The sequence below is a fragment of the Salvia miltiorrhiza genome, chromosome 5 (assembly GCF_028751815.1).
Source record: "Salvia miltiorrhiza cultivar Shanhuang (shh) chromosome 5, IMPLAD_Smil_shh, whole genome shotgun sequence".
NCBI lineage: Eukaryota > Viridiplantae > Streptophyta > Magnoliopsida > Lamiales > Lamiaceae > Salvia > Salvia miltiorrhiza.
In genome coordinates this window covers 1,106,449-1,129,432 of record NC_080391.1, presented here as the reverse complement: position 1 = coordinate 1,129,432, position 22,984 = coordinate 1,106,449, and the positions used below count along the sequence as shown (strand labels likewise).

Below are 22,984 nucleotides of genomic sequence, written 5' to 3'. Positions count from 1 at the left end.
CACAAGTGTTTACGTGGTTCAAATCCAAAGATCCTACACCCACGAGCGGAGAGAAGAATTCAATTACTATCGATCAAGAATATATAGAAGTATAGACTCAAGATGGAGCAATACTCTAGCTGTGTTCATCACCCTCCCTCTTTTCTAGTTCTTACTCACAATTTACACAATCAATAAACTATCACTCTTAATTTTACGCATCATCATGCATGAAAATTCACACGAATGCATAACTGAGTTAGCTGTAGTAAACTTAACTCTCCACCCCTTCTAACTTCTGCTATTTGCATTTATGCCCTTCCCATAAAGATGCATAAGTGAAGTCACCAAAACTCTACGTTAAGTCACGCTCACATTTAATTTTCCATATCACATATGGGCTAGCTGATGATAATCAGATTTGCTTTTACTTCTCTCTCTCTCCCTCTCTAGGGTTGGTGGCTTTGGCAGTTTGGCTTCCTCTTTACAAGGCAAACTGATTCTCAAAATATTGAATTATTCCGTTGCTTGTCTCTCACCATTTCTACATATGAATAAATATATCTGAATTTGTAAAAGTTTGAATTTTGGGAAGAAGGGTTTAATTCTGTGTTTTTACCATTTCTAGCCCTCTTTTCTCAAAGCCCCTCTCTCTCTCTCTCTTTAGGAAGATGGTGAGGCAGAAGATTCAGATAAAGAAGATCGATAACTTGACAACGAGGCAGGTGACTTTCTCGAAGAGGAGAAGAGGGCTTTTCAAGAAAGCTCAAGAGCTCGCCACTCTCTGCGATGCTGAGATTGCTCTCATTGTTTTCTCGGCCACCGGAAAGCTCTTCGACTACTCCAGCTCTAGGTTCTCTCTCTCTCTCTCACACACACACGCACGCACACACATACGCGCACTTACAAACACAAAGGATATACTCCATCCATCCACGAAAATATGACTTAAGAGAGGGTGGCACGGGTTTGAAAGTATTTTTTAGTATACATAAGGCCTATAACTAATGGGATATATTAAAAATTTTGGGACCGTCGCCTAGGCTCGCCCGCCCTCAGAGCCGGCCCTGCATAAGGAGTAACTATTTTTGTATTTGTGAATTAATAGTAAAATATAATGTTTGATATGTATATATATGGACATCACAAAGTGCATTTCTACTTTATTAACAAATATCCTTTACCGGTTCCTTGTCATATTCATTTAATATAAAGTACGATTTAGTTAGATAAGAAGCATGCATAGTCAATCAATTTAAAGTATAGAAGTTAATTTAGGGTTGAGGGAAATGATGAGATGCAGATATTGGAGATTAATTATAGGATTTGATATTGACTTTAAAAGTAGAGTAAGTATAATAGTATTGCCTAAGAAAAAGTAGAGTGCATGCAAGAATATCATTCAATTCTTATTTAGATTTTCATGCATGTGAATGTGATGCAAGAAAAAACAGTCAACCCAAAGTAAAAACTACATATAGTGAGAATGGAGAATCATTTGCACTCCTTCAATCGTGAAGATCTACGGCAAATGCATCATCTTACTGGATGAATGTATCAACAGAGTTCGAATATCATAAAGGCTAAAAAATTTATCTTTTTCAAGTGCATTAAATTTTACTACGAAAGCAGCAACATGTTCTCAAACTCAAATTTATATGAAAAATGTAGTTCTCGTAATAACGAACCTCACACTCACATGTAAATTGTGTGTAAATGTATAAAATAGGAATATATATGTGAACATGTATTTATTTGTTTTATATTTTTTATTACGTATGAGATTCGAACTGTGGACCATGAATTCATCAAACAAAGTGATGAATCAATCGTAGATCTTGATGATCTAATGGCTGAAAATAGTTCATATTTTATATTTTAAAATATGCTTTTATTTTAGATTCTAATACTTCGTAAATTGTTATTTTAGATCACTAACTTTATAAAATTATAAAAACATCAAAATTCATTTTTTTTAAAATTAATTATATGAAGTTAATTAGATCGAAATATAATACTCCAATATGCAAGATCGTATTTCATGATTTGGCTGTCTCTATTTTGAAGCATTACGCAAATCATCCAAAGGCTTAACCTGCAATCAGAGGATAGCTATAGCAAGCGCCTCAACAATCTGCAGGTAATCAAAGTTTGTAATAACATTTGAGCTTAATTTATAATTATATATATGATATTTAAATAATTAAATAGCACTCCTTCCTATTAAACTATGTCATTAATTGTTTCTTATATTATTATAAGTTTTTATGCGTATTATTTTACTCACATTTTCAGGCGGGAGGCGACAACTATGATGCGATCATCAATGAACTCACCCTTGAGCTCAGGTATATATTAATATAATAATGTATCATCTTGTGTCATATATGATTAAGTACTTTTATTTATCATTGCACATTAATTGAAAAAAGAAAAGCAAAACCAGCACCCTTTTGTATATATATATACATAGGCAACTTCATGGACAAGAGCTCCAAGGGCTCGACGTGAATGAACTGCAAAGGCTGGAGAGGGTGGTGGAGTCGGCAATGGGCCGCGTTGGAAAAAAAAAGGTTAAATTTCTTGTTAACGAGGGGCGTTTACTTTTGAGGATTAATATCGATCTATATAAAGAAATAGTATTAAGTTAATTAATTCATTGTTTATTGAAATGGATTGAAAATTTTGAAATAACCTAAGGTCTTTGATAAGTTATATGATTTGATGAGCTAATTTTGTTTGATTAATATTTTACCGAACAATTCAGATCCGTTATAGTGTGATGTATATAATAAAGGAAAATACACACACTAATATTAGAGCATCCACAACAGATCTCTCAAAATTTTACTCCTAAAAATACTCTTAAAGTCTTCCCTAAATTATTTTTAATCCCTATTTTACAATTGCACATAGCAACTCTCCTATTTTTCATTATCTATTTTATAAATTTAGGATTAGATTTAATGGGGTGTAAATTTAGGATTAAATTTGAGGGGGTGTAAATTTTTTTGTGGGCCCAACTTAATATAAGTGATCTGTTGGATAATTATTTTATCTCACTTTTTATTATTTTAGCTCAAATTAAAAGTTAGGATTACTTTTGAGAGATCTGATGTGGATGCTCTTAGAACCTTTAGAATTTCCACATTTCCTTCGTTTATATGTAATATATAATGTCACACATCTATAATTAATCTATATATAGTCTATACTCTATAATCTATAATATATTAGAAAGACAACTCTCAATTTAAAATTAATTTCAAAATTGAGTGGCAATTTTGTAGTTATAATAAAATTGAAGGTTATTTATATTATATATTATTTTATTTTTCTTTAACTTCTTATTTTTCTATTATTTCTTTTCTGAAATTATAAAATTCGATTAATTACAAAATATTTGATATGCATATCAAGTTAAAGATCATGATAAGAGCTTTAATTTGACACATGTTATGTAAATATTGGATTTAAAATGTAAAAATTATATTTATTTAAAGATTAAAATTTGAGAAACTTGTCTCTCCTCTCTTTCCTCCTTCATCTTTAATATTTTTTAATATTCAGCTCAAATATATTCAGTTAAAATTATTTTTATTTATTATATTTATAAATATGATAATTGAGTTGGTATTTATTATATTTGTCGTGCATTGCTAGTAAGATCTTAAATCCAATGAAAGGATAGGATTAATTGGAGAAATCATAGTAACGTGGATAAAAATACTCAATCATATATGTGTATCTTATCAATCATGAAAAATAAACGTACGTCCTCTTAATATTTGTTGTTGTTGTTTTTATTTGTTGATTTGACAAGCTAAGTGTTGCCATATGGATTGCAGAAAAACATGCTTATGAACGAGATCAGCAAGCTCAAGACGAGGGCACGTCCAAAACCTATATATGTCTTTTTTTCATGTCATGGCCTTAATTAGTTGATAAATATATTTTTTTAAAAAAAGGAATTCTAAAGCTTTTATTTAATTTCCTAACAACATTTTTCAAGAATGCAGGAAATCGAACTGTTGGAAGAAAACGCGATGCTGAAACAGCAAGTTGATGAGGTAATATATATATACAAGGCGCACGCTTGATTGCAAGTTGTCTCAATTTTCTCAGACGAGATCCTCTATTGCAAAATCGTGTACTCGTCTCTATTGCAAAATCGTGTTTCATCTCTTATTCCAACTGTTCAAATTGTATGTTTAAGAATCTCATGGCAATTGAACAGTTGGAACAAGGGATTTCATGAAACACGATTTTGAAATAGAGGATCTCGTCTGTGAGTTTCATGGAGGTATGTAGTTGTTGAATTGATAATTTTGTATTCAGCAAGGATGTTCAGTTGAGTCCATCTCCAATTCCTATGGCTTTTCCGAGGACATGAGCGTCTCCGATGATACTGCTCTCAAGCTGGGGTACGCTTTTTTGTTTAATTCATAAGCTCAATTATTTAAACACTTTGACAACTTATAAACTCTTGAAACATATTATGCGTTATTGAAACTTATAAGCTCAGCTTCGCCAAACACCCTCTATATATAGTCCTTCGATTTAATAAGAAAATTGCATATATATGTGTGTTGCTAAATGCTAAGCTGATGAAGTGCATTCTTGCAGCTTATCTATTTCCGGTGGCGATTATTAGAAGTTATATATCCAGAAAATGTGTACCCTCCACTTGATACTGCGTTTAGTTACTTCTATAGCAAACTAATAATTATGAGTTTGGATGAAATCAAACTTCTAAGATTACTTTAATTTGGCATGTAATTTGATTCTATGAATTTGGATGAAATAGAATTTCTAAGAATACTTTTTTGGCATGTAATTTGATTCTAGTGAAATTTGTGATAGTCCATTGAGGCGGTGCTCGGTTTGATGGATATAATATTAGATTGATTTCGTCCCATAATATATATGTTATGATATGGCGTTTGGTTAAATGAACTTCACCTGTGACTTAATTTCAGGACAATGCCACGTAAGTTATGAGTATTGGCCTTCTTATGACAAAATTTATCTTGAATAATCTTGAGTAATCTCGAATTAATATAATCTAAATAACAGAACGCACCCGACGTACTAGTGGTCAATTATATATGAAAGACTTGCTAATAAGAAGTTCATGTAAGATCCTCTAGCTAGCTATGATGTCAATTTGTGTGACTATTTGTTATGGTGTATATTTTTCTTTTATAAATCCTATATTTCTCAAACATTAGTTTTGTCATACGCAAATCATCAACGATCGCAATATGCGATGTCACACCGTGATTAAGTAAGGGCGAATTTGAACCCGAGTCCTTTGCCCTTAAGTATTAATTGCATTAACATTATGAATGCGTTTACTTTATTTGTAAAATTTTCATTGGAAAATGATGGATAAAAGAAGATAAGAAAATATATATTTTTATCTTTTTTCATCTATCATATGTTTATTAGAGATAAAAAGATGAGAAAATGTTGAAAAATATTTTTACACCACTCCCCAAAAATAATATTATTCGATATTAGAGAGAAAATGAATGAAAAAAAGCTATTCGAGAAAATATACATCATGTTCGGAGAAAATTTTCTATCATAATAGTAAATATATAAACATGGTGGGAAAATGAATATATTTTCTCTCGTTTTCCATTAAAGTAGACATACCCGGGATGAAAAAGGTACTAATTCACAATTATATATTTATTTATTTATATATATAATAGGAAAAATAATATTTTCAAAGACCCAACCTTTGGGGTTGCAAGGAAGCTACTATTTCTATATACCTAAAATTTGAATTTTTTTTTTCCCACTGAAACGCACTCAAATTTTCTCTTGGCAAACCGTTCAACTTCCCGGGATAAATTTCCCAATCTATGCCATTTCCGATCACTATGGGGAAGAGAAGAAACGCCGGTAAAAAATCTGACGGTGGCGCCGCCAGCAGCATCAACGACGGTGGTGGCCGGAGCAGCAACAACATTTTCTCAGTCTTTGAATTTACTTCTGATGATTTGCTGGCGGAGGACAAATCAGCCAAAATATGTACCAAATTCGGAGCTAAAAGCCCTAGCAGCAAACCCGTACGCCGTCGTAAATCCGTTGATAAATACGATTTCCTTAAGTGCTGTAAGTGAAAAACCCGCGCGATTACGATAATGGCACTATGTTTTGGCTCTAATGCCCTAATGATTGTTCCCAACCTGCTATTTTGTTTGAGGCGTTGGATGAATTGCGGTATGGGTTGCGCCGCGCGTTATTGAGACGACGGATTGATCAGGGTTTTGTTTGTTTCTTCTTCTTCTTCTTTGTTTTCAAGTTAGTGTTTTTTCGAGTTTTCAACTGCTTTAGCAGTTCTAAAGATTGAGGGGGCGTTTACGTTATACATGATCGAGTATTTTTATCCTGTCAAGGAGGTATGAATCGAACAAAATTAGCTCAAATAATAGGAATGATCATATTTCAATCCATCTTAGCAAACAATGGATCAGCCTACACTATTTTTATCTACCTTGGCCAATCCTCAAAAGTAAATGTCCCCGAAGACACTAAAATGTGTATACCCTTGATAAATTGTGCTTCAACCTTTAACGGGGCGGACAGAGTTTCTTTATGTGATAGCGGTCTGAAGATGGCGATATTTATTGCTGGTCATCGGTCCGAAATTGTGATGTGTAAGCTAGTGGACTAATGGAGGGAGGGGAGTTTCTCAATCTAAGTTTTTGGAGGCCTTAGATAGAAAGATTAATAAGAGGACATATAGGAAATTGGAAAAGGCAGTGAAACAGAATTCTGTTAAATGATAGTATATGATTGAACTAATATATAATGAGAAAAGAAGAATCTGATGTAATTGTTAGAGGCTACAGCTTCATTGTTCACCGGTAAAAGCCATAAAATTTCAGTATCATCGTGTACTAATTTTTATGGTAAGTTGACTTAATCGAACACATTGTTGTGCTACTATTTTTTTTTTTGTTTTTTTTTGAGTTTGTTGTGCTACTATCTTTTTTAGTACTGCATACATTTATCTGCCCTTTATGCCATTACCTGAACAAATGATATTAAAATAGCATTATGACTTCTTTCCTTACCAACATTTCCAGTTGCACAAGGAACCAAAAGTAAACAAAAAGATTTTGGGAATGATGAGTTGGAAGCTGCTGCTACTGTGTCTCAAGATAAAACTTTTGGGACGGATGTTGAAATGTCACTTGGTTCCTTAGACTATGAATCGGTGTCTCTTTCTTCCCTAGAGTGTCAAAGTTCTGAATGTACTTATGGGGTAAAATCCGGCCTAGGAAGATGGAGGAAACCAGGATGTCATACAGCTGGCAAGAAGCATGTAAATAATTCATAGCACATATTTGAGTTTTTAGCTTGTCATATGATAATTGAATCATTTGACTAGCCTATACTGGTCTTTATTGATCTTCTTTGTATACAGACCCAAGTATGGTATCTAGACACTGATGATGATGAAAGACTGGAATTGGGTTCACTAGGTTCTTCTATTAAGATGGGAGAAAATGAAGGTTATTTCCTCATCAGTGTTCTGTCATAGAATTTGGTGATTTATTTTGAACTCAACCTGTATGATTTATGTGTTTCTTGGTTCATTTCTAGGTTCACTGAAGGGGCAATCATCAGAAAATGGTGCCAACAGTAATGATTGTGTTAGTGTATTACTGAAATATAAGTTAGATAGACATGGGATATTTGTTTCTTTCTATTGTTATTGTTCACTAATCACTACTTTTAAGCCCTATGTTATGTAGTATGTATGTTCAGCAAACCTCTTACTTCATACAATTCTACAAGTTTGTGCATTGATTTCTTCTTTTTTGTTTTAAGAATTGTCTCCCTACTCCACTCATACTTTCTAAGTTCAATCTTCATTTATGTATACTTTTTTTCCCCTCTCTCTCTCTCTCTCTCTGCAGGAAGCAGTGGTGGTTGTTACTCCCTATTATGTTAAACATGAGAAAAATTATTTTGGAAGATGTTTCTTGACCTTTTCTCGTAGATGCATCAGATTGGAAGGTTCACCAGTTTGTGATAGAAAAAGTACTCTTTGTGTTGAATGGCCAACCTCCGATATTTTAAATATTGAGCATCAGCAATGCGAAACTGTTTGTATCCAGCCTCTTGAAATGCACTTTGTGGATTCCATGTAGATTACCGAAATTTACTAACTTTTCTCCCGTTGCTGAATTTAGGATAAAGCTGAAGTCATCAACATACACTTAAGATACAAGGAAGCAAATGCTGATGAAACTGGCAATTCAACTTTAGGTTACCTGTTATTGCCATTGATTCTTTTCAGTGAATTCGGCTTTCTTCTTTGTTATCCAGTTTGTTCTATGACTTAGTTTGTGCATTTGGTTGCATTTCATTCTCAAGTGTCAATGTGATGTTTAAGTAATGAATTTATATTTCTTTAGTTGCACTGTACTGTCTTATTCTTTCTGTAACAGTTGGTTATGAGTGGCAAAAAACTTTGTTCTCATTGGCCTCACTTTCTCCACAAGGATATTCCTTTACATTGGCATCATATCAAGAACTTGTGGTCCTAGCCAACCATGAGCTCTTGATCAACTTGAACAGTCTTCTCTCTTGAGTTTTAGTAGATTTATATAGCAAGTGACTTAGTAGACTCATTGCACTTGATTTCGAATCCTTATAAAACAGGAAAAAGTTATTCTTGTTTGTGCCCCTATTTGATTAGGAAGTGGAGGTTAGTGCTACTAGTTTTGTTGGTTTTCGTTTGCCTACACTTTCACCTTGCTAGCCTGCCTCATTTTTCAAAAGGAATGAGAAGTAATTATCAGCTTATGGTAAAATGCATAGGATGGGTATATGGATTTAAGGATTCTGTCCATGTTTTTTGACGATTGTCTACATTGAGAGCCCAATGTACATAGTAAAATTTCAAGGAATCTGTAGTACCAAACTTAAAACATCTTGGGACATAAAGGATATACATATATACACATACACATATATAGTCTTATCTGTATCTTCCTAGTGAAAACGTTAACTCAATGAGTTGCAGAAGTCTTTCATGTTATAGTAATCATGCCACAAATTTGATGGTTTTTAATATTGGTATACGTTTTCCTCCTTGGTGCAGGTAGTGTGGAACTGGAGTTTGTCATTCTCGATGATCCTCAGTGGTCTGAGAAACAAGAAGAAATAAAATCATTGGATTTGAAATATGAAACTTCTTGGAAAACCAGTGTAATGTATGTTGCATATTAGACATAATTCATTCCATAAAATCTGAATTTTGATTGAATACCAAAAATAAGAAATGGAAATCTGAAATCTTAACTGTTTCAAGGGATTGGTATGGCCAAACCCCAGTTATGTCCTTGTGTTGAGGAAGGCGAGATGGGTGGAAACTTGTCATCTGATTAATTCTGAAAAATCTGAAGCATGGTGAATGTTGGGAGGGAGAACTGCTTGGATGACATTTTTTGGTTTGTAATAATTACTAATGCAGGATTGGGTTTGTTAGCAAAAAGGGATTCTGTCTCTGTTTTTTTGTGTGACAGTGCCTAAGCATCTGCTGGCTGCTGCATATTTCCTGTAATGTGCATATTGCTTTTAGTGACCATCATATTGAGCCAAGGCTTTTTTTTTTTTGTGTCTGCTTCAAACATTAACGTCTATTTGTAAGGTCTATTTATTTCTGTCATTCTAAATTTCTAATGCAGGATTATGCTATTTGCATGGTTAATTTTAGAATCTCACACTGGCAAATATCTGCTAGCTTATGTTTTTCCCATCTTTTGTAACACTGTCATCCCTATATTTATACCTTTCATAATTTTCTTCCTCAATTCAAAGAAGTACAATGAAATTTCTCTCATTCGAATCACAGTGAGTGTTACCTTGAAGAGTCTTTTGAAGAAGTTGTGTACCCAGACGGGGATCCTTACGCAGTCATCATAAGTAGAAGGGACATTGAGCTATTACAGCCTAGGACTTTCATCAATGATACCATCATTGACTTCTATATTAGGTAAAAGTTTGGAGGTCAATCATTGTTTCATCCCTTTCACACATAACTAGTATTTGTTGATGATCTTCTTTTTCCTATATCTCAATTTGGATGTTTGTAATACTTATCTTTGCTGGTATGTTTTCCAGTTGTTAATGATCTTTATTTATTTATTATTTATATAGATTTTTCCGTTTGTCCTTCTGCATTTCTGTCTCTATGTGACTTCAGAAAATGACGTTTTTTCGTATCCAATTAGTGGTTTTCATTGCTTTTGTTTGTTTATTTATTTTCAGGATTCTTTTTTAATGAAAACATTTTAGCATCAACTCTGTGATAACATTTTGGACCTATTAAATACAAAAACAATGATTACACTTTCTCAGTCTCCCCATTGTGGTTACCATGTACGGTACGAAAGGATTTACTATGTCTCTTTACTAGGAAGATGCAATCCACTTGCAGTAATTGTGTACTTTCATGTCGTTTTTTTCAAGCAGTTTGCTTTGACACCTTTTATGGTAATTTGCTACATAACAGCTATAATGATTTTATGATGGACTAATTTTTAGTGGGGCAGGTGTGTTTCAATTCAAATCTATTAACGGCTGAGTGTAAATATCAAGGACATTGCTTCCTCTACCAAAGAATACTTACATGCGAAATGTAACATAAAGCACGTGGTCATATGACAGATATCTTCTAAATAAAATCAAAGTGGAGGAGCAGCACAGGTTCCACTTCTTCAACACATTTTTCTTTCAGAAGCTTGTTCCTATGGGACAAGAGTTATCTAGAGGCTGTGGAGGAAGAGATGCCTTTCAAAGTGTTCGTAAATGGACAAGAAGTGTGAACCTTTTTGAAAAAGATTACATATTCATACCTGTAAACTTCAGGTAATAAGTGCTGTTGTGGAGCTTTTAAATATATTGATTTTCGACTTGGGTGTCTAAGGCTGTTTCTTTTCTGTTCTGTTAGCCTGCATTGGAGTTTGATTATTATCTGCCATCCTGGAGAAGTGGCTAATTTTGAAAGTATAATCTCTTAGCATCTTTTGCAGTTGGTTTTGTTTATATTGTTTTACTTTATCTACTTCAACTTTGAATATTCTTGTTTAGGCAAAAATGCGGATCAGTCATCTAAAGTACCTTGCATTCTACACATGGACTCGATCAGAGGAAGCCACAGAGTGTTCGAGGGAGTTCTACACATGGACAAACTAATTAGAAGGTAAACCACTGGCATTTTTGTACTCAAGGCAATCAACCGTTGTTTGAAAGTAGTGGGGATTTTGTGCATTCCCATAATTATGTCTTACATCTATGGGGAACTATTACGCCTTGTCTACCCATCGCTAAGCCATTCACGGAACTAGTGATCTAAAGATCTGGGACTTTGATGCCAAGAAAACCGAATGTTGCTTCAGAGTAGTGGAAACTTTGGCCAAAGGTTACGTTGAATCTGAATTATCACATTTTCTTGATAAGGACCCTAATAATTGCTTGTTTAAAATGGTCTACAGATGTAGTTCAAATTGGAACTGAAGTATCTCCTTGAACTTATTTTGGACCTTAATGGTTCTTTTTGTATATATTGAGCTTATTTTGGACGTTAATGCTAATAGTTCTCTTTGTATTTATTTTGGACGTGTGGATTATATTGATGGTTTTTATACCAGGACTATGTCAAACCATTCTTATCTTGAAATGGCAGTTACTTGTGGGAAGAATGGAAAGAGCGAGGGAATGAACAGGACGAGGAAATTGCAGTAAAGTTTTTGCATTTAAACTTTGTTTCACTTCAGGTTCTCTTACTCTCATTAACTCCATCCTTACTACCTTAGCAGTCAAATTTGCTGATTTCAAGTAATTTTGATGGAAACAAGATAGCAGCATAAAATGCCTTTGTAGAGTGGATAATGAGGTTGAATGTATCAGCTGTGAAATATAAAAGTCATAAGCAAGTCGCAATGACATGTATGTGAAAAACACGGGACTGGATGAATTTCAATGTATTTATTATCTTTCTGTTGTTAATTTTAAATTGATATAGAGTGGCCCCTTTTTAATGGAAGTAATGTAGTTAACTCCTAATTTCAGCAATATCTTGGATTTTCTCTTGTATGCTTTACGGTTTAAACTTTAAAGCAGTTACTCGAATATGGTGGGGGAAGTGCTTGGCTGTTTAAACTTTAAACATACAACAAATACACTAATTTAATTTGCAACTGGTTCAAAGGGCAACCTATTTTTTTAATGCTGTCTAATTTTTTTCCCTGTGGTGATTGTGTATGCACTCAGTATCTTATTTATATGAACTATCTTAGCATTTCTGAGTTTATTTCTTTTCTATACATGGTGTTTCAGCTACCACAGCAGGAAAACTGGTTCGATTGTGGCCTTTTCTTGCTTCACTATGCAGAACTTTTCCTTGAGCTGGTTTCAAACTGCAGCACAGCTAAATATATTGAATTTGTAAGTTTTTAAAAGTTTTTACTGTCGTACTGGGATATGATGCCATAATATGGTCTTTGTATTTGTGTGCCTTTATAGGGTAGAAAGGTTTCTCCCTATCTAGTACTCCATACATATTATATAAAATAATGCATCCCTATTTTACCAGGATTTACCAGATGGTGTTATCTGATGCTTTATATCTTTATTCGGGAAATTCTAGACTGAAATCAAGTTGGGCTATGCATTGAATTCTTGGATGATATATTTCAGAATGTAAACTGATGTAGTTTGTAAGTGATATATATATCATGTGAATTTGACGCGTCTTGAAAATTGTGTTTGGTGAGGAGCATATGTTCTAAAGTATTCTTTCGTTTTCGGAACTATGAAAGCCTCTGTGGTTGTTCCTTTAGTTTCTTTTTAATTATGTCTTGATGAGTTTTTCTCTGAGATTTTGTCGATACATTTGTATTTCTAATTACCAGAGTGAACTGTCTCTGCAGCTTAATGAGCATTGGTTCCTTCCTGCTGAGGTTTCACTGAAAAAACGCTATCATATTAGAAAACTGATCCATAAATTAATCCAAGATAATGCACAGAAGGATCCTGCAGCTGCGAGATCTGTACTAAAAAATGGTGGGAGAGACGTGTGTCGTGGTATCAATTTGAACTCGGCAGATGACTTGGATATTGCGGGGCTGCAGTGTTTTTCACCCATTTTGGAGCAAAGAAACATTGAAAAGTCGGCTCCCAAAGAATGCTATCAACCTCGTAATCTGCAGGTACCGATAAATCATTTCCATAACTTGACTTTACCAGCTAACATTTAACTTCATGCAAATTGCTCTCTTTTCCCTCTAAGATGGCATATTGATCATCTCTCATTCGTATGTGTTTACCTTCCAACAGATGCAATCTGCGAAACTTCCTGCACATTATTTGGGAAACTATTTGTATTCTGTTATGCTATCAAACAAAATGTGTTTTCTGATTGTGGTGATCTCAAACAGGAAGCATTCGCGGAGCAAACAACCGTTCTACCAAGAGACGTAGGAAGTAGTTTTGAAACGGATGAGGTGATGCCTCCACGTTGTCAGCTCAATCGTTTCCTGGCCACAAAAACTTGTTCGAACGAGTCTGTAGGTGCAGTAGCTGTTGTACAGGATACCGAGAGTGGAGACGAGACATCTTCAATGACGAGCAAGGATCTTGCAGCTCGTGTGGTCGAGGATTCCGAAGACGAAATTGAGATGGTAAGCATCCGAAGGAGACATGTTATCCCAAACTGAAAGCAAGCAGATGCTTTTGTTTTTTTGGAGAGGGAATGTAAATATGTACAGGACATGCATTTAAATATGCTGGAGATTTTGAATTTCGTCGCAGTAATAAACATCGTTAATAGGCATTTACTTTTCATGATTGATAAGATATACGAAGTGTTTTTACTTTTATTGTTAGAATTTCTCAAATCCTACCCTTGAATATGAATCAAGTAAAATTAGCTCATTATCAAGGGATTGAGAATATTTCAAAGTTTCAATTCATTTTAATAAGACCAAGAATTGGGCTCTAGCTAAACCCTTTATTTGCATTGGAATTAGTTGAAATTAAACAATAAATGGGATTAATTTATACAATAAATATCCTTATGCGCATGTGCAAGTGTAAATTACTAAATATATGCATCTTGCAAGAGTAATATTGCAATAAAGTGGTTTTCATAATCGAATTTAATTTTGAAGAAAACTAGTAAAATTATTGTTGGTGTCTTTAGTTGAAAATTTTGATTTTCAAAATTCATGTTTGAATTTTGAAATTAACTGCAGCAATATTAGTATATATTTTTTTTTTACTTAACCAACGAGTAGTGTTACGTGACCCTATTAAAATAAGATTATCTCGTAAGCCTTGTTGATTAAGGGGATTAACGTTGCTTTCCCAAGATGAATTTCCACGATTACTTTCGCTAGACTTGTCCCATCGAGGTGGATTTTATAAATAAAGTATTATTTGAGTTATAAATATTGCAATGAGAAATGCTATTATTTTTTATCCAATAACTTTTTTTCTCTATTAAATGCTAGTGAGCTAAAGATGTATTTTCTTCTAATATAAACACTATTTTATACATACATACATACAATAATTAAAGCATTTGATTTATATAGTTATTATGAGTGGCTTAGCCGCTGCAATTACCCACTTTGCTCAATTATCAAAGATTAATTATGGTTTTTCCTCAAAAAAAAAAAAAAGATTAATTATGGCATTGTACTTTCTCGTATTTCACATTTTCACTTATTAAAATACAATACGGGAGCAATGTATCTCAAAGAAAATAAAATAAATAAATATATGAGAGCTATTTTTTATTCAACTATAATTATATATATTGCGAGGTTGCCCCGACTCAACCTCAACATCACATGTGTAAAACGTGGGATAGTGATTGTCACGTATCACTCAGTGGGAATTGGTCGAGTGTTTGTATCTCTTTTACATGACTTGATATATAATGTGGATTGCGACTTTAATCAATATCTTGTGAGAATAAGTTAGATGTATCTTTAATTAATTTGTATACTTAAAAGGGTGAAAGATGGAAACAAATCTCATGCTCTAGATTTCTAGGTATATTTTCACATCCATGCACGTTATAGATGTGGTTGTTGTTTTAAATTTCATGTTTAGTTGTCATCAACATACATAGCCATGTGGATGCTTACAGGGCTCGTTTAGTACGAGTGATTAGGGTGTATAATGCATCTATGACACCCTAATATAGTATTTGATAAGAAGTAATACGATAAACACATGACCCTTTAATAAATTAAAAGCCTGAAAATATTATACTGATTTGAGGGATTTCGTATACCATTTACGGAGGTGGTATACGTAATACAAATCTTAATTATAACTATTATTAACTTTATATAATCTTCGTACATCATACCAAACATATTTTACATATATTTTAATATATTCTACCAAACATGATATTAATATGACATATAGTAGAAAAATATCACAGTCAAACATATCACACCTTATTCCATACCGCGTACCAAACGAGCCCATAGTATCATGCATCAATAATGTAATGTGTTAATTAGGAGCTATGAATAAAACTAATTTTATGTAGTGGATTGTTTTCCTTGAACAAGGCCCTCTCAGGCGTTGGTGGTTCACGGAACTGAATTACCAGATTCTCGTATTGTTTTGAGGCTTTAATTTATTTATGTTTACGTGAACTAGCGGAGAGATTGTAATAAATTTCACAATAACTATTTTTTTGATGGCTAGTAGTATAAAATTGAAGTAGATTTTTAATTCACTACCAAAAAATGCAACTTTTACAACCGAAAATTCTGTCGTCAAAACCATATATTAATGTAGCGATGAAAGATAAAATCATATAGATTTTTGATGTATATTTAATGAATTAATATATTGTTATAGTATTTTTGAGATCGATCGATCTTCTTTCAGTAAAAAAGTGATGTGAAACTGCAAATCTATTTTTTTTTTATGTAAATCTAATATAGTGATATATTCATATAGATTTTTTTAAAATTACAAATTAATTTATTGTTTTAAATATATAGAAATATAGAGATAGATTTTTAGAGTATATCTAATGAATTAGTATGTATATTCTTCTAAATATATTTTATTAGATAGAGATACTTATTTATAAGCCTATCAAATAGCTATAGATATGCATAAAATAGATTAATTTAGTGTAATATCTAATGAATTAATATTTTTTTTTATAAATATATAATATATTATTTATAAAATAACTCTTAAACTAAAATATGTAATATAGATATAACACGCAATCTATATTTTTTTGTCCAAGACACTTTTTATATTAGTATATATAGATATTCATTCCCTATAATTTTGTTGGGTATGCTTCGATACATGCCCACCGATCAATCAATTTTCATATAATATTCAATACACGAAACCTACACACATCCAAACTTATTAGCTAAACAATATCTTACAAGATCTACGAATCCACTCTCACAAGTAAATAGTAATGAATTATAGGCTTGCAAATATAGATATGGACAAATTCATATATAGTTGGCTATATAAGTATTCTAACCAATTTTTTTTTGCTTAGATTACTCTATATATGTTCATGTATATCACCAACTAATTCCACTCAACTTCCAAAGATCCATCCTCAAAATAGAAAAAGATCAAGTGATCATAAAAATGTCTAGCATTATAATGGGCATGGCATTTCCCAACAAGCCAACTAAAAATGTTCATAACTTTGCCAAGATGGGCCTAGCTTCTTGCTCCCTCAAACTCACCTCTGATTATCTCGGCACCGATCAACTCCAATCGACTCGAAGATCGGGTAATTACAAGCCTACGCTTTGGGATTTCGAACGAATTCAGTCACTCAACAGTGTATTTACAGTATGTGCACACGTTTTTTTTTTTTTTTTTTTTTTGAGATGAGGATTTAGAGGGTGTTTGTTTGACTGAGCTTATAAGCTCCTTCAAAGTGTTTGATAAAATAAGTTCCTAAAAAAAGCTTATAAGCTCTGAAAATAAGTTCTAAGAGTTTATAAGCTTTTATTTTCCCAACTTATTTGATCATTATATGTCTTATAAGCAACACGCATTTTACTAAAATAACTCAACCATAGTTTTTCATTTTCATCATATATTATTGTAGTTTCATATCTCTTCGATTTTCTCTCTGTAGCTGATAAGCTCAATTATCCAAACACTTTGACAACTTATAAGCTCATAAGAAACTATATCTTATAAGCTACAAGAACTTAATTATAAGCTCTTTAAAATAAGTTTAGCCAAACACCCTCGTAGATTCGTACCCTGATTACTCGTCCTTAATTACGAAGGGGGAAAATATATAACCCTCTCACATACTATATATGCAGGAAGACAAGTACAGCACAAGGGCATCTGAGCTGGTTGTGCAAGTGAAGAAGTTGTTGGGTGAAGAATCCAATTGGTTTATGCAGTTGGAGTTGATTGATGACCTCCAAAAACTAGGAATATGTTATCATTTCAACCACCAAATCAACCAAGTCTTGAATCATATCTATTTGGAGCAAAAATATTGCAACAACTCCGAAAGGGATCTGAGCTCAACAGCTCTTGCCTTCAGACTTCTCAGACAACATGGTTTTAGAGTTTCTCAAGGTGAAAAAATTCAAGAGTTTATCATAGTTTGTGTGCCAAATTTTAGGGTTTTCAAAAACCTATCCTGAAGTTAAAACCCACAATTTTGGAAAAAGTTTGATATATGTCACGTCATGTAGAATTCAAATGACAGAATGATGAGTCACCTCGCCATATTCTTACTTGCATTATTAAGGTTTAGGGTTTTTTCAACAATTTTATACTAATATTGCCGGATTCTATAATACAAGACATAAATCATGTTCAAAATTGAGGGTTTTTGAAGTGCAAACTTATGTTGGAGACATAAAACTATAATTGTCACTATGTATTACTTTTGTTACTTTTTTTATATACTACCTCGTCCATAGAAAATAGTCTTAGAAGGGGACACCACAAATTTTAATAAAAACAGTAGAGTGTATTGTGAGTCGAAAAAGGGTCCCGCTTAATAAGTAGTGTTAATAATGATAATTAATTATATTGTGAGTGGAGAAAGGGGCCCATCAAGTGATAGAAATGACTAATTTTTGTGGACGTTCCAAAATGACAAAAATATACCCCCTCCGTCCCTGAAATAAGTTCCTCTTTTTCCTTTTTGGGACGTCCCCCAAATAAGTTCATCTTTCTTTCTTTCCATTTTTGGACAACTACCCCACCACTAATAATACTTTATTTATTCTTACTTTTCACTTTTTCACCACTCCCAATACTAATTATAACACCTTTTCACCTTTTCACCACTCTCAATACTAATTATAACATATTTTTCTCCACTATCAATACACTTTACCACTTTTCATTAAAACCCGTGCCGTCCCCAAAGAGGAACTTATATTGGGGACGGAGGGAGTACCATTTTTTGTGGACGGAAGATGTATATAATTTTCTTATTTTCTTTAATTTTCCACAGAGGTGTTTGATGATTTCAAGAACGACGAGGGCGAGTTCAAACCGAGCCTTGGTGAGGATACAGAAGGACTGCAGCAACTGTATGAAGCTTCATTCCTCTTAACGGAAGGTGATATGAGTCTTGAGCAAGCGAGAGTGTTTTCCACAAATCTTCTGCAGAAAAAACTTGATCACGGCGAAATAATGGATGAGTATCTCTCGTCGTTAGTTCGCCATTCGCTTGATCTTCCTCTTCATTGGAGCGTTCAGAGGCCGAACGCGAGATGGTTCGTCGACGCCTACACCAAGAGATCAGATGTGAATCCCATTCTTCTCGAGCTTGCCAAATTGGATTTCAATATTGTTCAAGCATCATATCACCAAGAACTTAAAGTTGTCTCCAGGTAACTAACTACTTCATATACCTAACTATAATTAAAAAATGGGTAAATATCACTTTAAACCCCAAACTATTTTCGCACTATCAATTATATCCTGAACTATTGAAAATAATTTTTTAAACCTTGAACTATCAATTTTGTATCAATTGTACCCTTTATCCATTATTCATCCTTTGAATTTTTAATGAGTAATGCATATAATCGCGTCGTTTTATATAATATAGGTCAGAAAAAGAATGATTGTAAATACATTGTGGTATCTGGTAAGTCACGTCAAATTTTTGAAGCTAAAAAAATAAACGAATGTTACAATTAATACAAAATTAATAGTTCAAGGTTTAAAAAATTATTTTCGATAGTTCAGGATATAATTGATAGTGTGAAAATAGTTTGGGGTTTAAAGTGATATTTACCCTTAAAAAATTTACATATATGGTTATACAATGCTATATGCACTCAACGTATAAAGTTACTGCACTATAATTAGTTCTCATAATTCTCACAATAAGAAGGTTTTTATTGTGAGAATTATGGAAAGAATTAATTCACAAACTAACTGCACTGAAATAATAAAGTAACTATATTGAATCGAGTTTAATTTTTTTACGCCACTATTTTAGGGCAGTTTGCAAAAATATGCTATTTTTTTTCGTGTTTGCAAAAACAGGCATGTGGGCCACATTTAGACCCAATTAGACTATTTTGCACTTAAGATGGGCCCAAATGTGGCTCACAGATGCGGATTGGGCCAAAATATGACCCAGGAATACCAAAATTTAAAATAACTTGTTCAATTCTGCAAGTTTGAAAAAAATTGGTCTATTTTTACAAATCGCCTTAAGATAATGATTTTAAAGAATTTTAAACTCATACTGAACCTATAAATAATTTGTGATATTTGCTGAGTGTAGAGTTGAATGATGTATGTATGTATAGATGGTGGAAGGAATCGGAGCTGGCCGAGAAACTGCCGTTTGCGCGAGATAGGGTGGTGGAGAACTACATATGGAACGTGGGCTTGCTGTTCGAACCTCAATATGGATATCCAAGAATCATGACCACCAAGCTTTTCATTTTGATAACAGTGATTGATGATATTTTTGATGTCTATGGCACCTTGGAAGAAACACAACTTTTCAACGAAGCCATTCTAAGGTTGGCTCGACACATTTACGATCATTTATTGCCGATTTGTGTGACATTTGGTTTAATTGATAAAGCATGACTGATAAAATAACTCAATTTAATGATCAAATGTTTGATTTGCATGATTCGGCCGTGCTTGATCAGCACTCTAATCATCTTATCAATCTTATCTAACCAAACACCTAGCTCCCTAGTATTGTCATATGTCAATCATTAATAGGAGATATATATGGGGGAAGAGTTTTGCATGAGATAAGATCCAAGTAAACCAAACACCAATAAAATTATAAATACACTACTCCCACCGTCCACAAAATATTTGCCACATTTGGGACGAAAACGGGTACTTTTAGGACGCGTTTGGTAGCTTGGTATACGACGGATTAGCATAGGTATACTGGCTTAACCGCGTGTTTGGTAACCTTGGTACGCTTCACGCGTGGCCCGGAATTAGGCGCGAACCAGGTGGAAAAGGGGTCCCACTTTAAATATGAGTGAAGTTGTGTGGACCCTACTACTATTAATCCGTCTTTTAGATTTTGACCCGTAATTAAGATACTTTTAGTTTTTGTGATAATGGGCATTGACTAATTAAAGTGGTTTGTGCAGATGGGATGTTGAATTATTAGATCAACTCCCAAACTATATGCAGATTTGTTATCTGGCGTTGGACAGCTTCATCAACGAGATGGCCTACCATGTTCTCAAGGAACAAGGCATTCTCATCATTCAAGATTTAAGAAAATTTGTAATGCTACCTAATTTCTTCCCTAATTCATTAATTAAACGTTAATTATATGCAAAATTTACAAAAACTAACTGTCTTCTGCAGTGGGCAGATTTATGTGCAGCATATGCAAAAGAGGCAGAGTGGTACCACACTGGTTATAAGCCAACAATGGAAGAATACATCGACGTCGCATGGCTTTCGATATCAGCTCATTTAATATTAGCTCATGTGTTTTTTCTCATCTCAAATCCAATTGAGAAGGAGGCTGCGGAGAGCCTGCGTAATTATGATGACGTAATTCGTAATTCTGCGATGGTTCTTCGCCTTGCAGACGATCTTGGAACATCACCGGTGCGTACTTTTTTTTTTTAAATTGTTATTACCCAAAGAAAGGAAAAACACATTCACACACTAACCCTCTAGGAGACTCGAACCCCCCGACCTCTTGGTTGGAGGAGAAGCGTCTTACCAACAGACTGTACGTACTAAACCTTTGATTGCGTATAAGAGTTAATTATCTATAAATACACGAAATATACCCATATTTTGATTTTTAACTAATATATCCTATTTTCATGGTAAATAATACATAAACATTTAATTTTTTGAAATTCGACCTAAATTAGAATTCCTGCCGCACTTAATTCTACGTGGAACAAATAAGATCAAAGGGAGTTCTGACTTATGAAGTATGGTTAAAAATCAAAATTTGAGCATAATTTGTGTATTTGTAGGCAATTAACCTTTATATATACATATACAGAGAAAGGATCCGTTGAGAAAGCAAATATTTTTGAGAAATTAAGAAGGCCTGAACAAATTTTTAATGGTTATGAATAACTTATGAACAAGCATGTTAGTCTGGGGTTCGAATCCTGGAGGGTCGAAATTTTCAACATTGTATTAAATAGATAGGTCTGTTGTTCATCAGTTCTATTGGCTTATTCGTAGAATTTATTAATTTGTTCATTATTCACATTTCTCACGAAAAATAAATTTCTCAATAAAACCTAACCGTATCAAGTTTCTATTTTTGGTTTGAACTTGTTTTAGTTTGAGATGCAAAGAGGCGATGTGCCGAAAGCAGTGGAATGCTACATGAACGAGACGGGAGCTTCGATTGAGGCGGCTCGCGAGCATGTGATGGGTATGCTAAGGGAAACATGGATGAAGACGAATGAAGAAAGGTTTAAAGCTTCTCCATTCTCACAAGATTTTATCAGAAGCGCAGCTGATCTTGGCAGACAGGCGCAGTATATGTATCAACATGGAGATGGCCATGGAATTTCGAATCCACAAATGAAGGAACGCATCTCAACTTTGATATTTCAACCTATTGTTTAGGAAGGAATTATACCTTGATTGAATTTGATACATATACATATACATATAAAACTATAAAATAAATAATTTTGGTGTTTGAATGTAATTTGGATCTTGTATTGTATTTTAATGTGATATCTTCTATTGTATTCGTCAATATGAAGAGTTTGAGTGGATCGTGCATTGACATGAGCCTCTTGTTTTCTTTAATTTTTACAAGGTATATATAAATTAATAATTTTGTGCCCAAAGAGTATCTATATTAATTTTGTGGTTTTACGGATGAGGTTCTTTGTTCTATAGTTTATTGTATTTCATTATTAGTATTCCATTATTAATTTTAATAATTATTTATTATAAAACTAAAAAGTCTTAGGGGGTGTATTGGTTTGGGATTTGCAACGTGACTTTTGAAGTGTGGCGAATTAAATCACCATCTTTTCAATTTTTGCAATTCTGTCCACCTAGTTTTTTTTCGATTGCCAGAGTGTTTGAATTAGAGCTTACGTGGATTAGTAAAACAACGTCGTTTTTGTTAGGCTTAAACGACGTCGTTTCGTACAATTTCAATTAAAAACTTCTCCAAATTATAAATGGATTGTATTATGTATTTGCACCATAATTTCTAAAATTCAGCTATTTTATATAAAACAACGTCATAACATGAATATTATGTGGCGAACTAATCCACGTAAACTCCAACTCAACAATCCGACACTAATCAAAAATTTTGGGAGGACGAAATTACAAAAATTGAAAAGTCCATATCAAGATTAATATTGACTTAGAATGAAGTTCATTGCTAATCCATTAATGTCTATTGCTAATCCATTGATGTCTAGTCCCTAAATCACCTTCATCACTTCCTTAATCTACATTGTTT

The 22,984-nt window shown here is 33.4% G+C and overlaps 3 protein-coding genes across 3 annotated transcripts; all 3 read left to right on the top strand.

Moving 5' to 3' along the window:
• The first annotated feature begins 488 nt into the window (after positions 1-488).
• LOC130984924 (MADS-box protein JOINTLESS-like) lies at positions 489-4,806 on the top strand. The gene is made up of 8 exons (XM_057907637.1): positions 489-832; positions 2,047-2,119; positions 2,275-2,327; positions 2,453-2,552; positions 3,828-3,869; positions 3,999-4,049; positions 4,318-4,403; positions 4,606-4,806. The coding sequence occupies exons 1-8, from the start codon at positions 651-653 to the stop codon at positions 4,631-4,633; spliced, it is 615 nt and encodes a 204-aa protein (XP_057763620.1). The 5' UTR covers positions 489-650; the 3' UTR covers positions 4,634-4,806.
• Positions 4,807-5,723: 917 nt separating this feature from the next.
• LOC131026611 (probable ubiquitin-like-specific protease 2B) lies at positions 5,724-13,868 on the top strand. The gene is made up of 15 exons (XM_057956523.1): positions 5,724-6,105; positions 7,083-7,321; positions 7,424-7,511; positions 7,603-7,652; positions 7,920-8,108; positions 8,196-8,271; positions 9,110-9,221; positions 9,863-10,003; positions 10,678-10,878; positions 10,961-11,016; positions 11,101-11,212; positions 11,696-11,786; positions 12,349-12,456; positions 12,942-13,220; positions 13,449-13,868. Exons 1-15 carry the CDS (start codon positions 5,853-5,855, stop codon positions 13,725-13,727), a joined length of 2,274 nt encoding a protein of 757 aa, XP_057812506.1. The 5' UTR covers positions 5,724-5,852; the 3' UTR covers positions 13,728-13,868.
• A 2,597-nt stretch (positions 13,869-16,465) lies between these two features.
• LOC131026619 (terpineol synthase, chloroplastic-like) lies at positions 16,466-22,293 on the top strand. The gene is made up of 7 exons (XM_057956532.1): positions 16,466-16,878; positions 17,367-17,631; positions 18,524-18,905; positions 19,839-20,057; positions 20,658-20,796; positions 20,881-21,129; positions 21,832-22,293. Exons 1-7 carry the CDS (start codon positions 16,669-16,671, stop codon positions 22,120-22,122), a joined length of 1,755 nt encoding a protein of 584 aa, XP_057812515.1. The 5' UTR covers positions 16,466-16,668; the 3' UTR covers positions 22,123-22,293.
• Positions 22,294-22,984: the final 691 nt, after the last annotated feature.

Coding starts and splice junctions, on each gene's coding strand:
- LOC130984924 (XM_057907637.1), top strand. CDS start 651: ATGGTGAGGCAGAAGATTCAGATAAAGAAGATCGATAACTTGACAACG. Junction 2,553..3,827: donor GCCGCGTTGGAAAAAAAAAG/GTTAAATTTCTT, acceptor TATGGATTGCAG/AAAAACATGCTTATGAACGA. Junction 4,404..4,605: donor GATACTGCTCTCAAGCTGGG/GTACGCTTTTTT, acceptor GCATTCTTGCAG/CTTATCTATTTCCGGTGGCG.
- LOC131026611 (XM_057956523.1), top strand. CDS start 5,853: ATGCCATTTCCGATCACTATGGGGAAGAGAAGAAACGCCGGTAAAAAA. Junction 8,109..8,195: donor AGCATCAGCAATGCGAAACT/GTTTGTATCCAG, acceptor TGCTGAATTTAG/GATAAAGCTGAAGTCATCAA. Junction 8,272..9,109: donor AACTGGCAATTCAACTTTAG/GTTACCTGTTAT, acceptor TCCTTGGTGCAG/GTAGTGTGGAACTGGAGTTT.
- LOC131026619 (XM_057956532.1), top strand. CDS start 16,669: ATGTCTAGCATTATAATGGGCATGGCATTTCCCAACAAGCCAACTAAA. Junction 18,906..19,838: donor GAACTTAAAGTTGTCTCCAG/GTAACTAACTAC, acceptor ATGTATGTATAG/ATGGTGGAAGGAATCGGAGC. Junction 20,797..20,880: donor TTCAAGATTTAAGAAAATTT/GTAATGCTACCT, acceptor TGTCTTCTGCAG/TGGGCAGATTTATGTGCAGC.